Source organism: Cuculus canorus, chromosome 18 (genome assembly GCF_017976375.1).
Source record: "Cuculus canorus isolate bCucCan1 chromosome 18, bCucCan1.pri, whole genome shotgun sequence".
NCBI classification, from domain to species: Eukaryota; Metazoa; Chordata; class Aves; order Cuculiformes; family Cuculidae; genus Cuculus; species Cuculus canorus.
This window is the reverse complement of record NC_071418.1, coordinates 2,883,409-2,899,152: the sequence shown is the minus strand read 5'-3', so window position 1 is coordinate 2,899,152 and position 15,744 is coordinate 2,883,409. Positions and strand designations below refer to the sequence as shown.

General features: G+C 42.2%; 2 protein-coding genes across 3 annotated transcripts in view; one reads left to right on the top strand and one right to left on the bottom strand.

Moving 5' to 3' along the window:
• Positions 1 to 6,737, bottom strand: part of DGKE (diacylglycerol kinase epsilon) — a 28,832-nt gene extending 22,095 nt beyond the window's left edge. For both annotated transcript variants that reach the window (XR_008452791.1, XM_009564013.2), the window contains exons 1-6: positions 6,033 to 6,737; positions 4,040 to 4,199; positions 3,453 to 3,572; positions 2,445 to 2,588; positions 368 to 525; positions 32 to 83 (exon numbers count right to left, since the gene is read on the bottom strand). Coding sequence is in view for 1 of the 2 variants with exons in the window: in XM_009564013.2 (XP_009562308.2) it covers positions 32 to 83; positions 368 to 525; positions 2,445 to 2,588; positions 3,453 to 3,572; positions 4,040 to 4,199; positions 6,033 to 6,484 (1,086 nt within the window). In the remaining variant the exon portion in view is untranslated. The remainder of the gene's footprint in view (positions 1 to 31; positions 84 to 367; positions 526 to 2,444; positions 2,589 to 3,452; positions 3,573 to 4,039; positions 4,200 to 6,032) is intronic.
• Positions 6,738 to 8,675: 1,938 nt separating this feature from the next.
• C18H17orf67 (chromosome 18 C17orf67 homolog) lies at positions 8,676 to 14,066 on the top strand. Its single transcript, XM_009563922.2, has 4 exons — positions 8,676 to 8,832; positions 9,500 to 9,600; positions 12,051 to 12,190; positions 13,550 to 14,066. The coding sequence occupies exons 1-3, from the start codon at positions 8,778 to 8,780 to the stop codon at positions 12,165 to 12,167; spliced, it is 273 nt and encodes a 90-aa protein (XP_009562217.1). The 5' UTR covers positions 8,676 to 8,777; the 3' UTR covers positions 12,168 to 12,190; positions 13,550 to 14,066.
• The last annotated feature ends 1,678 nt before the right edge of the window (positions 14,067 to 15,744 follow it).

Below are 15,744 nucleotides of genomic sequence, written 5' to 3'. Positions count from 1 at the left end.
CCAGATATATATATATACTTGCAAACCATACCTTTGGTTTCCTTAGGTTGTAGTAGCCTTTGTTTGTTACTTGAACCTTCCACCTGAAAAAAAAGTCATAACTTAGACTCATGACAGACAGACACTGTTCTTACTAAGTATCCAAGCTGTAGTTACGAATCTCATATCTATACCAGGATCAAATTAAAAGATTCGAATTCAGTTGAATTATGGAAGAGTTCCGCCTTGTAGAACAACTCAATAAAGACTTATTTTACACCTCAGTTATTCTGCATCTCCCTCCAACAATCCTTGTGTTTCTTTACACGTGCTGCTGCAACTGAGGATCAGGAGACCTGTAGTAATTTATTGTTTCACTGTCACTTACCTGTCTAGTTTGATTCCATCCGCCTCCATGACATTCCGTAAGATTTGTTCTACTGGGACCTCTCCAGCATAACCTGCACCCCAGCCCAGTGTATTAGACAGGTCGTTACCTGTTCCCAGAGGTAAAATTGCTACTTGTGGAATAAAACGCTCTTGCCCCTAGGATACAGAAACCGCATATTAGCTCCTTCTTCAGCACTCATTTTCTCCCTTTTATCCCCAAATGTTCAGGTTAGATAAATATCAATAATCTTCACAGCAGCTTGTTAGACAGTGTAGAGCAATAGAGCCGGCAACGTTAGCAGAGCCCGCGGCACGCTGGAGTACTTAGCCTAGGGGTAACGGCAAAGGAAGGGAATGTGAAACCATTGCGGGAAGAAAAGAGAACAGAAACACAACATGGAAACAACGCATTATTAATACTGAACAGATTATTCCTTCATAAGAGCGACGTTTTGGATGTGGAAGTAGGAGCCTAAGCTTCTCAGCTGATTCGCAGGTGACTTGTTGAAGCCCTGGGCAAGTTACTAGCACTGCACACACCTCTGCGAAGGGAGGTAAACACAGAGACGTAACAGAGATGTGAGGTTCTGAATCGTAACACGGCACCAAATGCTCTTGCAGGACTGAAGTAAGGTTAGGCCTAAACCAACAGGTGCAGGTAATACCAGAATATTCAACCATGGGCAGAAAATCACATGGTGAAAGAAGGAAAGCAAGTTTCAGAGATGACACACACACAGATCCAACTATCATCAACAGATGAGGCAAACAACCACCTCTGTGTATCACAGAGCCACCAAAGCAGACATTCAAGACAGCCACCCTTAGCAATGGTCATTGCTTTCTTCACCACAGAAGGGTAAACACTTATTTCAGATGTACTGTGGCCTTTGAAATTCAGCTGTGTAAAATACTTGCAACAGCTGGCATTATGGTTGCTGTTTTTTCAAGAACAGGTATCAGCCAGCTAATCTGTATTTGAGAGTCAAGATAAAAGAAAGGAGTAAATAACTGACTGCTGATAACACAGAAGGTCTGCTGATAACCTCAACAGTATTTACTTAACTCCAATGACTCCGTTTGGATACTTGGAAACAAAGAACAACCCAGATTTCATCAACTATATTGGCTCTAAGGAGCGATAGATCAACTGTCCAAGACCAAGTAACCCTACGCTCGGTAACCCTACGCTCGTATTCATTAACCTTTGTAGTTATACTTTTTTGCATTTCTACTTTATCAGTACATAACAATTCTCAAAGAAGTTCAGTTTGACTATGCATGAATTTGTAATAACGACCTTCAACTACAGCACTTCATGTGTTAACAAGAAAGCTGCAGGAAAACCAGTGAAATAAAGACACTGACATAAGAAGAGAAACTTTCTTTCCTTTATCACAAGAGAAAAAGTTTGTTAGGCAAAGCACTAAAGTCCTAGTAATTATTCCTCATTCTGACTTTTCTCAGGAGTTCTTAGGAGTACCCTGTAAATTGGAATACCTTCCATTTCAAATCAACAGTAAACACACAACTTATTTCTTCCTTCTACACTTGCTACTAGTAGGTGAAGCTGCAGAGCGATAGATTCTTTAGAATATATGCTAAGGAGCAGAAGCAAATCACCTTACTCATTTATGCACTGGCAACATAGTCAGTAGGGCCAGAAAAAATATGAGGTTATTATAAAAGATTGAGTATGCTGAGAGAAAAGAGCAGTCAGAGCATGTTAGCAATTACCAGCAATGCCATTCAAAACAAAATGAATCTGTTTAGACAAAGAGGAAAGACCAATGCATAACGTTCTGCAGCCTGTTCTTTGCTTGTTCAAAGAAGAGAACAACTTTAAATATAACTTAAAATCTAAAGCTTTCAGATTTTTCCTGAAGTACAGGGGCTCATAACAAGATGCATCCTCTCCCCCCCAATATATGAATAAGCAGTTCTGCAAATATTCTCTGTAGGCTTATTCAGGAAGATGAAAACAACAACTGCAGGTGAGATATCAGATGCAGCACTTCAGCAGCTGCAAAACTCATTTGACCGTAAGACATCTTTTAATTTGAAAACCACAATACCTTTATCTTCATTTCATCAATTGCATCCAGCACCCAGCCCACTGTGCCATCCCCACCACAGACGAGAACCCTGACCGCGTTGCAAGGCAGCAAGGTGCAAAGTTGGAGCGCTTTCGCAGGTGTGATTTTGCTTAGATCAAAAACCTAGAAGAAATGAAAATACAGAGTCCTCTAAGTTCACAGAACATGACTCGGGGTTTGTCTCACAGAGAAACAGTTTCAAAAAGTTCATTATAATGCAAAAAAAGATTCTCCCTTTACAATATTACACTAGCAAATGAGCTGTCTTGACTTTCATGAGCCGGATTTGGTTTCCAAAATTCATGATAGAGCTCCAGCTGCTTCTCTAGCAACAAATACCATTGATAAACCGAGCTGAAAGAGTCCTAAGGAAAGTCTGTGTCTAGAGGCTCTATGAAAAACTGTAATATTGAAAGACTTCAGATAAAAATTATTCTTAAATACTTGGCATGAAAATAAGTTTATTATTTTTGAAATTCTATTGGGCTGCATTGAAAACAAACACCATTATTTCTATTAGGCTGTTCTCTACGGCTGGGCTTTGAACTTCAAGGGAAGAGCATTAAGGTGCAGCCAGGAAATCCAAGGAACAACTAACTGCCTTATGTTAACATCCTGTGCCTTCCCAGTCGGTTTTAAGGGGAATACGACAACACAAAGCAACAACTGTAAACACTGACATTTTCACAAGTAAAGTGATATAACAAATACAGGCTTCATATGAAGAGGATCTAAATATTTCATTTTCTAAAAGCTGTATGCTGTTTGAAGAGCCAGATACTGACTATTAACAGAATTACTGGGGGTGGGAGAAGCCTCTGCACTTCTGCTCTCGCTACATAAAGCTGTTCTTTCAAATAGAACAAACTGAAAAGTGTGAATTTGCTACCTTCCACAAAATCCTACTGCCACTGGATCTGCCAAGCAACACAATGTTTATTCTAATTTAAGCTTTTCTTATAGTATAGTGGGTTTCACTGGAAATACCTGAACGGGGTTCAGCAGAATTTTAAATTCTCCTAGTAATGTTTCACCCATGTTGTTTCCACTACGAGTATTAGCCAGTATGATAACCGGCATCCAGTATTTTCTGCAGTAAGGTGCCACCTGCAAAAGGGTAAAAGCCAGTCAGTCACACAATTAATATACGTTTAAAGCATTGCTCCAAAACCTGTCTCCTGGAAGTATCAAAATGAGGAAGTTACCAATAGCCTGAAATAGTCAAAAAAGAAACAAATACTTCTGACACATCAAGGCTGAAGATTTCTGTGGCACAGTGTCTGGGACAACAAATAGTAGAATGTTACGAACACAGCAGCAGAAAAATCACAAAACATTCAAGGAAGCAAGGCACACGCATCAACATTGTTTGAATTAACAAAATCCAAATGTCTGCTCACGCTTGGACTACCACGTTAATAGAATGACAAACACCTCCGAACTGACACTGCAAGAACTCCACATACATTGAAACATTTACCTCACAATGCACTGAGTTCAAGTTTCAATGTGTGTTTTTTGGTTTTGTTTTTTTTTTAAATATATGATAAAGCCAAGAAGAAGTAGACAATTACCTTTTCGTAATTGGTTCTTTTGTCTTTACGCATCTGGTTGATTGTAGACAAATAGTACGGTGGAATAATTAAGTCTCTGAATTCTCCAAATGTACACTCCTCAGTCTTTAAAGAATCTACCATGCATTCGTCATGTACAGTGTACTGACACCACACACACCTGGAAAAAAAACCAAAGCGCATAATACATACCCTCAAACAACAGGCACATCAATTGGGCTCATTTATTTTAGACACACTAACTTTCTGAAAGAACTTATATTTACATGTACTGTTATAAGTAATATTTTAAGCACACTACAGAGAAAACAACACATTCCCTGGAAGTTCCCATGCCTATGTATTGGCTACATAAAATGACGTAACTTGGTCATGCGCTCCAAGTTTAGAAAAGTATTTGAATTCTCTGAATAAAAACAATAATTTTAAATTAATTCTACTCCTTTTAATTTCAGAACCAGGTGCTATAAATATCCTCTTGCACTGTGATATAAATAGTTATGCTGAAAGCTTGCATCAGAAACTCAGCTCCCACACACCCTTAAAAAAGTGCAGATAAAGCACTAGAGTTCAATCTAATAAAGTGTTACTAATAACATTAATTAAGATTGATAATACCCCTTTAAGTACTGTGTAAACAATAGGTTTCAGACTGTACAAGGCTGGTAGGATTTGGTTATGCAAACCTGCTCAGCTTTCTACCTGTTCTAAAAGCTGTTCTGGAAGAGGGACCAGAACAAGAGGAAATACTGCAATTCCCACCGCCAGACTCTGCAGAATGTTAATCCTCATTTGCTGCATCCAAAGCCTTGGCTTAAGCAGCTGTGAAAGCTATTTTTGGAGATCTCCTGACTAATCCAGCACACAACTAGAGCAGCAATGATACTCGCTGCGTACTGCGACTTTCTTCTTCTCCCCTTCTTCATTCCCCCTTCCCCTCCAAAATCCTCTCCTTCCCTCCTCTCCTACACACTCTCAAGGTTTTGTTTCTGACACTATACTCATTAACACCATAATTTGTTTACTTACCAAGCAATTTCATAGTATCACAAGGAAACAAAGCAAAAGCTGGCAGAAATACATGCTGGAAACATGACATCCTTGGAGAAGGCTGAAGTAACACTTAACCGTACCCCAGCACCTAGACCGCTAGCACTGCATTTTGGTATAGAATACATTTTGGCATCATGCTGACAACTCTGCAAGCAGCCTAAGTGATAACAGTGCAGGCCTGTTAAATGGTTCCTTGATATTTTTAAACCACTCTTACTGCAAGCTAACAATAGGCGATATCACAGTAGATTTTGAAACTTCCCATTAACTTTTTTTTTAGTATCCTTAAAAATAAACCACACAAACCAGCTACAGGATAGTTGGTTGTTCAAGTTTACACTAAGCTGATGCCAGTTTTGCAGAGAGGCATACATATTTCCATGCTCTGAACTGAGCTGTGCCACTCAAATTGCTCAGGCTACCCACTGTACAAATGACAAGCGTGTTAGAACGTTTTTAAGGCCATCCCCTAAAATATCATCTCTCCTGGACATGAGAAGCCTTTTATACGTAATGATACAACAGCCAATTCAGGTTGCCAGGGGAAGCTGTGGCTGCCCCATCCCTGGAGGTGTTCCAGGCCAGGTTGGATGGGCCTTGGGCAGCCTGAGCCAGTGGGATGTCCCTGCCCACGGCAGGGGGTTGGAACAAGATGATCTTTAGGGTCCCTTCCAGCCCTAACTATTCTATGATTCTACAATACAACGTCGAGAACAAGCGAACATCAGATGCAGTCTATCACTCTGATTACCTACAAGCATCTACTTTAATTCTAAGCTCTTAAAGAGTTCTTTTAAGCTCTCAGTCGAATGGTCGAATATGAAACTCTTAAGCTTAACAGTTTCATATTCGCCTCTGGCGGGATCTCTGGGGTAGCGCGCTCCAACAACCCTGTGGAAAACACAACACTGAAGCGGTATCAAACTTTCTCAGGCAGTACCTGTAGTCGCAGAGCTTGGGCTGCGTGCCGCACTGCTGCTTGCACACCAGGCAGCAGCTGCAGAGCGGGACGTTGCCCCGGATCCAGCGGTGCGGCATGGGGCCGGGGGCTCCGCCGTTGCTCCTCATCATGATTTCCTTGCAGAGGAAGAGCTGGTCGGCCTTCTTGAGGCAGCCCTCGCTGACGCGGAGCCCGCAGCAGGTGCAGAAGGCTCCCTGGAGGATGTGCTGGGCGCACACGCAGCAGTAGGACGGCTGCCCGAAGAGGTCCGTGTAGTGCCAGTCATGTTTGCTCTTCCGAAAGATGTCCCGGATCAGGAGCTGCCGCCGGGACCGCTGGAAGCTGCACCACAGCGTGAGCAGCACCGGCAGCAACACTGAGCACAGCGTCCATAGCACCAGGTTCCCGTCCGCCACCACCGAGGAGGCCAAGCCGCTCCCGGTCCCTTCCATCCCTCGGCCTCTCGCCTCGTCGCCCTAACCCCTCCCACAGCCCGGGCGGGCGGCGGGGCCGGCCCGGGAGCGGCGCCCTCGCTCCAGGCGCATCCTCGAACCCCGCCGCGGGGCCAAGTGCCTCGCTGCCGCGGCCGGCCCGCTTCCGCCGGGCCCCGGGGCCGAAGGCGCCGCTTCCCCCGGGAGGAGCAGGTCCCGGCCCCGCGGCGAGCCTCCCCGGCCGCTCCCCGTGGGCGCCGCGGGGACGCCGGAAGCGGAAGTGCGCGTTGCCAGGAGGCGGCGGCGACCGGAAGCACGTGGGCACGGAGGGAGCCAAGGTGGGCTGGAAGGGACTGCAAAGCGCAGCCGGTTCCGCCCCCGCCGTGCGCAGGGGCACCTCCCGCTGGAGCGGGGCTCCAAGGCCCAGCCAACCTGGCCATGAGCACCTCCAGGGATGGGGCAGCCACCGCCCTCACAGGAAAACATTTCTTCCTCAGATCCCATCTAAATTCCCCTCCTCCAATTTGAAGCCATTCTGCCTCATCCCATCACTCCAGGCCCTTGTAAAAAGTCCCTCCCCAGCTTTCCCGGAGCCCCTTTCAGTGCTGGAAGCTGTTTTGAGGTCTCACCAGAGCCTTCTCTCCAGGCTGAACAACCCCAACCCTCTCAGCCGGGCTTTGGCTTTGGGCTTCGGGCTCTGTGCCTGCTGTTCGTGCTGTTGTGACCCCAGCCGTAACTGCTTCCTCCCTTAATTCCACACTAACATTTTCCAACTGACGGCAAGAAAACATCTCTGTTTGAATACATCTACGCTCGTGCCAAGTGAAGCGATTCAGCTGAGCCTTGTCTCGCTGTGACCGGTCAGAACATATTCCATACGCACCCCTTTGTCTCTCCCCTCCCACTCTTGGTTCCTGGGCTGTAATGTCAGTCTCATGTTTTTTCTGTTGGACCTTGCACATCTCATACAGTTATGTTTGGTATCTCCAAACACAGCGAAAACCACAAATCCTCCACATGCTGACAACACTCGGGTTTGCAAGAGAAGTCCCACAATGGGACCATAACTGCTCAGCCTCCGGACTGCTGCAATTCCATCACCCACCTTCACACGGGCCAAGCCCTCAAGCACGCTGCACTCTCCGTTTTAGCCCATGGTTCTGTCACATTTTTATAACCTCACAAGGAGCTGTGTGAGTAGTTGAGCTAATCCAGCCCCACACTGCACTACTGACGTGAGGACATCCCAGAGGTGTCCGTCCGAAGGGACATTCACCATGGAGGCTCACTCTTTGACCAGCTATTGGATTTCTTGAACCTTTCTGCATCTGAACATTTGAGACTCACAGCTCTCTGCTGGATTTCACCAAAACCGGCTGCCCTGCGCAGACACAGCAGCACAAACAGAACAAACACTGCTGCTTTGGAGAATAAAAAGGCACAGAAGAGCAAGGCTGCTCCGCTGGCAAACCTCCGTGCTGCAGGAGGTGTGGGGATGCACCTTTCCCTTGGTACTCACATCCCTTGTGTGAGCACCGCTGATCAATTCTGCCTACCTGTTTTATATGCTGTAATTAAAAGGAACACTTACTTCTTTTCCCACAGATGGTGATGCTGGTGCTGCTGGTCCAGCACGGTGCTGCTCGGGATGGATCTGGGCAGTCACGCTTCTCAAGGCAGAAACAAGCAGCTTGCAACGACGTTTGTTAAACCCACATTCTTGCTTCACGCTCTGTTCACTAGTTAAGGGCATTTATAATCCTGTTTTCTACAAACTTGACCTGCAAAGAGAAGAATTATGTGAATTTTTATCTGCATGGTTCTATTAATTTGATAAAAATCTCTCAGCTGTGATAATTTGGCTTCGCTAGAGTTAAACCACATTAATATGATCTGTCTTGGAGACAATTTCTGAGGAATGGGCCTCTTTGAGATTCATGTGCAGAAATGGGCAATTGTTTCTTTTAAAACCCAATTGTTTATCTTGGGCACCTGAAACCCTTGCTTCCTACACGAGCTGTAGGGTGATGTGTTTTGTTTTCAGAAATCCAGAATATCCAGCATAACTCTGAAGCCCGAAGTGGAAGAAAGGTCTTTTATTTTCTTTCCCTCAGGAACACAGTTATGCTGAGAATGTGTGAGCAGATAATAGCCTGATTCAAAACTTCGGGCCAGATGTCTTTGAAATCATACTATCACCCGAATTCGTTAAAGCATAAACAAACACTTGCGACTGACGTAGCTACTTCAAATAGGCTCGTGCCTCAGTCAGCGTTGCTCATTTTGGAACAGACTGAAAGAAGGCAGAACCAAAATGAAGATTTTATGTGTGTTTGTCTGCTTTTTGGCCCTGATGACCACTTTTACAGGTAGGAGTTTATATAAACAAACCTGCAATGTATGTAGAGCAGATTACAATAGTGTTAGTTCTTCAACCTGGTATTTTAGTATCTTCACATTTCATTTTTAATACTTATCATGTAAAGCCTGCAATATAAAAATAGTTTTTTAACAATCATGCTATTGTATTAGATATTTTTTTCTCTCTGCATTACCACATTGTACTCATTTATTGTAATAGCAAAATGTTTAATTTTATGAGCTGGCTTACATTATTTCACCATGGTCCTGCAAGCTAAATGTTCAGTGCAATCTCCCTTTGCAACAAAAGTCTAACTTATTACATTGTAAATAATCCTACAAACCAAAACAAAGTAAACGAGAAGGAAGTATTGGAAGAGTTACTAACAGCAGTGGTTAGGTGGTGCTGTTATATTTTCTCATTTTTAGAGAGTAATATGAACAACATAGGGTTTGCTTCATAGTGGGAGAACTATAGAAAGCACAAGTATAAAAATGGTTTAAAATTCCATTCGTACCTCCTGGAATGCAATATCCCCTGGGAAGGGGCTGTAGTGAAAGAACACTTTGTATATAGACAAAAATCAGGTTTGGAGATGTTTCATTTTACAACTTAGAGATACAATATTAACTTTTTGGTGATTTCAGAACTAATTTCTGCTTTTCTGTCTTCAGACACTTCACCGATTTTGGCTGAAAAAGATGCCAAACAGATTCTGAGAACTCGTCGTGAAGACAGACCAAGAAAAGCTGGATTCCCTGATGAGCCAATGAGGGTGATTTATTAATTTTATTTTTAAATTCCATTAACTAAAATAGAAAAAAACAAACCAACCTCACAAAACATTTGTGCTTAGTAGTAAGTTTTTATAGATTTAATTACAAACAATATTGTATTAATATCACCCTTTTAAGCAGCTGAGTTCTCCCACAATATATTACAAACCCTTTAGAAACCTCTCAATTACTGTTAAGCAGCATTCTGTGAATGCTGAATCTTGCTCAGGAAACATATACTTGCAGAACACGGAAATTATTTATCACGGTTCAAAAATGCCGATTAAATTTTGAGAAGAAAGTGGCTTTTCATTTATAGAAACGTAGATTTCATCAGGTTGTTCCTGAAAAACTACATAACAGGAAATGTCTTCTGCTCGCAGTACATTCTGCACTGGAGGCAGAAGGGAGATGGAGGTGTGAGCGGTCACTGTGGAGATTGAGGTAGCTCTCAACTCGCTTTTAAAATCAGTTACTTTTATCCCCTTATTTATAATTGCTGCAGATAGGATGGTTTGTTGTGATATTATAGAAGTTTGTAGTTGCTAGCTTAACGCAACAACATAGTTTTTGCACGGGATAGGTACATGTATTTATTTTTAAACTACATTACAACAAAAGAAAAAGAATTAAGGAGCCTCCTGTTTTACTTGCTTTGACAACATGACACATAATTCTGCACTTCTCAAGAGGTACTTAAGGTATTTTAAAATTACTGCCTGTTTCTTTCCAAAGCAAATAAGCTGTGCTAAAATTGCACGGCTCTGAAGAAGCAAACCCCACAGAAACTCGAAAGCACACAACAGACTGTGCGTGTACGAGGGCTACAAGGGCTCAGTTTAGCAAGGTGCCGAACCCTTCTGGACTTTGTAGGAACTGTAGAATGCTACATACCTTGCAGGACAGAGCTCAAGGCACGCCTGGCTTGTGGAGGTATCTCCTGGTTTTCCTTTCCCAATGGTTATTGTATCCCAGCCAAAAAAGAACCCACTTGGCTGGCCGGCCATACACCTCTCCCAGTGAAAATATTTCTTTGTGACAGCCACTACAAACCAAAGCTGTCGCAGGAGTGTTGCACTGTGCTTGGTAACAATCCTGTACGATGAAGACTGCACAGCAGAGCCAAAAACCAGAAGGCTTTGCTGCTGACCACAACATTCGTGACTGGGTTGATTTCTAAGCTGTTGGGAAATGAGCCTTGTAGTTTTGGAAAATTAGTGGGAATACAGCTCCCACCTATGTTTTGCAGGAAGCTACGTGCATGCATATGACTTATTCATATGGTTTAGTTTTAGGTAGTTCTGTGAGGAGCAGGGAGTTGGATTTGATGATCCTGATGGGTCCCTTCCAACTCGAGGCATTCTATGATTCTGGGTGGGAAGTAGAAGGATCCAGGGCTGGAGAAGTGTTTGATTACTGACCTCTTCTGCTCTGTCCTCGCCATGTCCCACCACGATTGGCAGCAAACACTTGTTGTGAAATTCCAACCTTCTTCTTATTTTTTTTTTTCCTCTGCATCAATGCTGTCTTTCTGTAAGAAAACACAAATATAAAGAGTATTTGTTTTCTCACTGAATGTAAAGGTTTTCAATAGAAAAGGAAACATCTTCCAATAAAAAAAATCTATCCCCCCTGCCATGCAGAACACGGAGATTTTCCATTGGGAATGAAGGTGCATGGCTTTACCATGGGCTCAAGCAGAAAAAATTATTTTCTATGGATTCTTTGTAGCAGAATGAAACAAATGCTGAGATGAACCGACCTCTGTTCATCTATTTTAAGCAAAAGCTGTTTGTATCACGCCAGATCATGCTGAGCTGAGGAATTTAATTTGCAATTCTTTGTGACACTGTTTGACTTCCACGGTGCTGTTTCAGTCAAAAATCCAGTTACAGACAGCAAGATCGGCCCTTTTCCTGTATTTAAAATATGTCATTTAGGTTATCATCGTGTTTTAATCTTACTTTGACCGAGACTCTGCTTTTTATCGTGCGGCATCTTCTCAGTTATAGAGTCCGTTCTTTGCAAATTCAGAGTGCGGTCTCCTGGAGGGATTTGAGCCAACTCTCCCTGGGCAGTGGGGACAGAAAGCACAGTAAAACGCTTCCTGCTGGCACCCACTGTACCAACCCCTCTGGTCAGCACAGAGAGCAGTGAAGTGGATGACAGCAGGAACAGTGCCAGTGCAAAGGGTTTACGCTACAGCTTCTACTCTGGCAATGCCTACTGGGCAAAGCGATGGGGTGTCATTTGAAAAAAAACAAATGTGTCTCATGTTCACAAAGCTCATGAGCCCAAATGCACTGTGACTTCTTAAAAGTAAGTTTTGTTCCAGATGGAGGTCAGATTGTTGTTCCTATACAAGCTGTAATATTCTCCTGGTTCATTGGCCTGACGTTGGGCTGGAGTGCTTACGTAATTAAATTACTTTTTTCTTTTCTTTAAACAGGAGTACATGCTTTACCTCCAGCGCCTGGAACAGAGATCAGAAGAACAATTTCTTGAACACTGGTTGAACCCACATTGCCTGCCACACTGCAACAGGGACTTAGTCCATCCGATCTAATGGTTTTGCCTACCCTGCTATCGGTATATATATATATATTTACAATGTGTATTTCTTTCTTCATAACAAAAGGCAGAGCCACAAATTGGAAGAGGAGAGAATAACCAATGGCTAGAGAAGGTACCTGGTGCTGAAAGGCGTTTGGCAACAGAGTAGTGCCAGGGAACAGAAGGCATCAAGTGTGGCACTGCATTTCTGTTCATGTTGAGAAAACATTTCGTTAAGCATTTCTGCTATACAGATACAAGTTGGTGGCTGCACAACATTCTTATTAATATTGCTACAGATTGCTTCTGTTTCTTTCCTGTCCACTTGCGCTCCTTTCCCAACTCATCTATTTAAGTCTTGTACTTGTCCTCTTAGCTCTCTGTAGGTCTGTGGCAGGATTAAACTCCTAGTTGTCATCCTTGAGCCTAAGATGCAGCCTGACCTGCTAGGAGTTGAGCCACATCTGAGCTGTGATAATTTGCTAGGGGCTGATTTCATCAAATGCATCAGAGTTCAGTGGGAAAATAGGCTCCAGAGCACAGTGCAGAAACCAGGTACTACTCACAAGCAACTGATGACAGAGTGACACACCCCAACAATACTCCTTGACATTAGGTTTGTGATACGAATATCCTTTTCTTCCTTATGTGTTTTACATGCAGTTATGTCAACTCACCGCTATTAAAAAAAAGTGATGCTCCAAGCTAAGGAACGTCTAGGATTGTAAAATGCACATATTAAACTCTTCCAGTTACCCAATAACCACTTGTGATGCTGAAAAATAGAAGATATACCTTCACCTTTATATTTTTATAACAGGATAAGCCTTTCTGCTCACTTTCTTTAAACATGAAATTTGTCAGCTGGGATAAATTTGAACCGTCACTGTAATAGCGATGCAATATCACTCACACTCAACTTTTTAGCATAAAAGTTTCAGATTTAGCTTCATACTTTCAAAAGCTTTTAAGCACTAGAATAAAGACATGGTGCCTGTCAAGGCTGATCTGTTTCAAAAGACAGAAAGTTTGTCTGCTTAAAATTCTGCTTTCTATTTGTACCTGTATTTGTCTAAACACCTTTGAAAACCTGGATGTTGTGGTAGACTTGAATTGAGCTGTGTTAATCCACAAGAAACCAAAGGTCTGAAACTTATTTAAAAACAAAAACATAAAATTCCCAAATCTTAGTCGTAGGAGGTAAGTTGGCAGTGGTCAAATAATCTTCCAGCTGAGACACAGCTGAACGCTGGCTCCCTTCTACCCTGCTCACAGGCTATTGTGAAGAATTAATGTTAGAACAATGCTGAAACGATCTGAAGCCCTTTGTATGTCATTAGTACAGTCAATGTCAGCATGTGTTTTAATTATAGTTTCTTATTTTTTTTCCTGCAGATCTCTTCACAGGCGCTGAAGAGGATCTATACTATGATTGTGATAAGGAGGACAAGATTATTCCTGCATTGGCTATGTGCTCATTGTAGAGGCGAGCCTTTTCGCAATAGCTAGTGATATAGGAAAACTTCCAACTATACATGGCAAGATATGTTATAGATCACCATACATTTTCTACCAGTAATGATTGCATGTATGAATAAATAAATCAAGGGGTTTCCCCAGTTTCTGAGATATGGGCGAGAAGAAATCACTGATCAGCCCTAGGGCGTGCTTTTTAAGGGTATAGCTGCAGATGGTCTGAAGCAAAAGGAACTTCGAGAGAAAGGTCCAGAGAAAACTGGGGAATATAAACATGAAGAGAAGGCCAGCTTGCTGGACTTCGGAGAAATCCATAATTACAGTTCTAGGTTAAATAACAATATTGTCTGAAGACATAATGTTTATGCAACTAATCTATGTTTAATTACCTGATGAGTATTTCACGTATCGTTTCATAATAAAAGCTTGATTCACATATTTTCATATAATTTTGTCTCCCATACTATGTGCTGGAAAAAAAATCACTGGAACTGAGGCTCAATATTGCAAAGTATTAAGGAAACATCAGAGGACTTTTTAGGATGAGCAGCTGGGAAGGACTATGGTGCAATATAATCATTTTGTGGTTTCTCTGCACAACCTTTCCCTTTGCTTTCTAATTCTGCCAGGTCGGGGACATGCATCCAGCCATCTCTTTCTCTGCCCGTGTGCCTTTATTACTCATGCCTTGGTATAGACTCTCTCCTACAGTCAGATGGCAAACACATGGTATCTGCGAAACAACATGAAACATGTCTTGATGGCTCTTAAATGACTGTTACAATCTGTCATAGCAATAGAATTAGATATGACTGCACCAAAGTAACTTTCCGAGTTCCTCGCTGCGGTCACACTAAGAACCTGAGGAATGGTAGCAAAAAACAGTTTTATGAAGGTACAAAAGGTAATTACTGCTGCAACAGAGAATTTGGTAGTCTGAAAAAGATCAACAGTCCTTCTAGTGTGCTTTCCTTCCAGTAAGAGAGCTCTCCTAGATGACTCCAAGGAAATAATTTAAATCTCAAAGCATCAAAGGCTTGCTTTCCTCTACTGCCAAGACAAAATCATAGATTAAATCTGGGAGTGTAAAAAAGTATAATCAGTCTGCTATTGTGTGCTTCATTTATAATACTCTCAATACACAGATCTCCATTTGCATATCTCAATTGAAGTTAAAGTCATTAAGTGAAATCCTGGCTCTTTTTTTCTTGTGCAGTGAAAAATTCACGCTGATCCCACTTATGCCAAATTTCACTCCAGTGAAAGTTGATTTGATTTCTTCTCCAAAATAAAAGAACTCCCATCTACTTATATTCAGTCATGAGCCAGATAACTAGCAAGGTTAAATAGTAGCTTTTAGGTCTACCTCAGTAATGCTGAGCTAATCCTAAAGCAAATGTGGAATAGAGATTGTTCGTTGTTCCACATTAGGGTTGAAGGATCTCTTATAGGTACCTCCAAAGAATAGTTAGGTATTATTTGGTCTAATTTACAAGGAGAAAACTAGAAACAAAGAAAGGTGAAGCACTTCCAGGTGTCTGTTCCATGCTCTCTCCCACTTCATAAGGGCAAAGATTTTAGTACAGTGTTAATAGTCTTTAGCCCACGTTTGTGTCAGAGCGATTCACCCAGCCATTGGGCAAAAAAATCCCATCTTTGCATTCAGATTCAGATGAAAGCCACTACCAGCATTTCTAGAATTCCAGCACATAAGCTTCTTTACAAAAGTAAACTCTCTCAAATGTATCTACATTTCTGTTCCACTGTAGAACTGACCACTTGAAATCATCTACAGTTGAATCAGATCAACTGTGTTCAAGGACCAGTTGGACGTTCTTGTTTGTCCATGTCTAAAATCTTGTGGAAAAATGCTAGACTTTCAGACATGCATGAAACTCACTGCCTTTTCTGATGAGTGAAGATTTACTATAATCTATATGACACTGAGCAATTAGAATTTGCATGTGAAAGCCATGAAAGGGCTCAATGTAATGAAAATAGGAAGACGTCTACTTCTGAAAGTTGTGTACTGAAGGATGGGAATGCTGGCAAAATAATTGATTTCTAAATGCTTTTACAGAAAAGAATTACAACAATTATTACAATTCTGGAAA

Coding starts and splice junctions, on each gene's coding strand:
- C18H17orf67 (XM_009563922.2), top strand. CDS start 8,778: ATGAAGATTTTATGTGTGTTTGTCTGCTTTTTGGCCCTGATGACCACT. Junction 8,833..9,499: donor CCTGATGACCACTTTTACAG/GTAGGAGTTTAT, acceptor TTCTGTCTTCAG/ACACTTCACCGATTTTGGCT. Junction 9,601..12,050: donor TCCCTGATGAGCCAATGAGG/GTGATTTATTAA, acceptor TTCTTTAAACAG/GAGTACATGCTTTACCTCCA.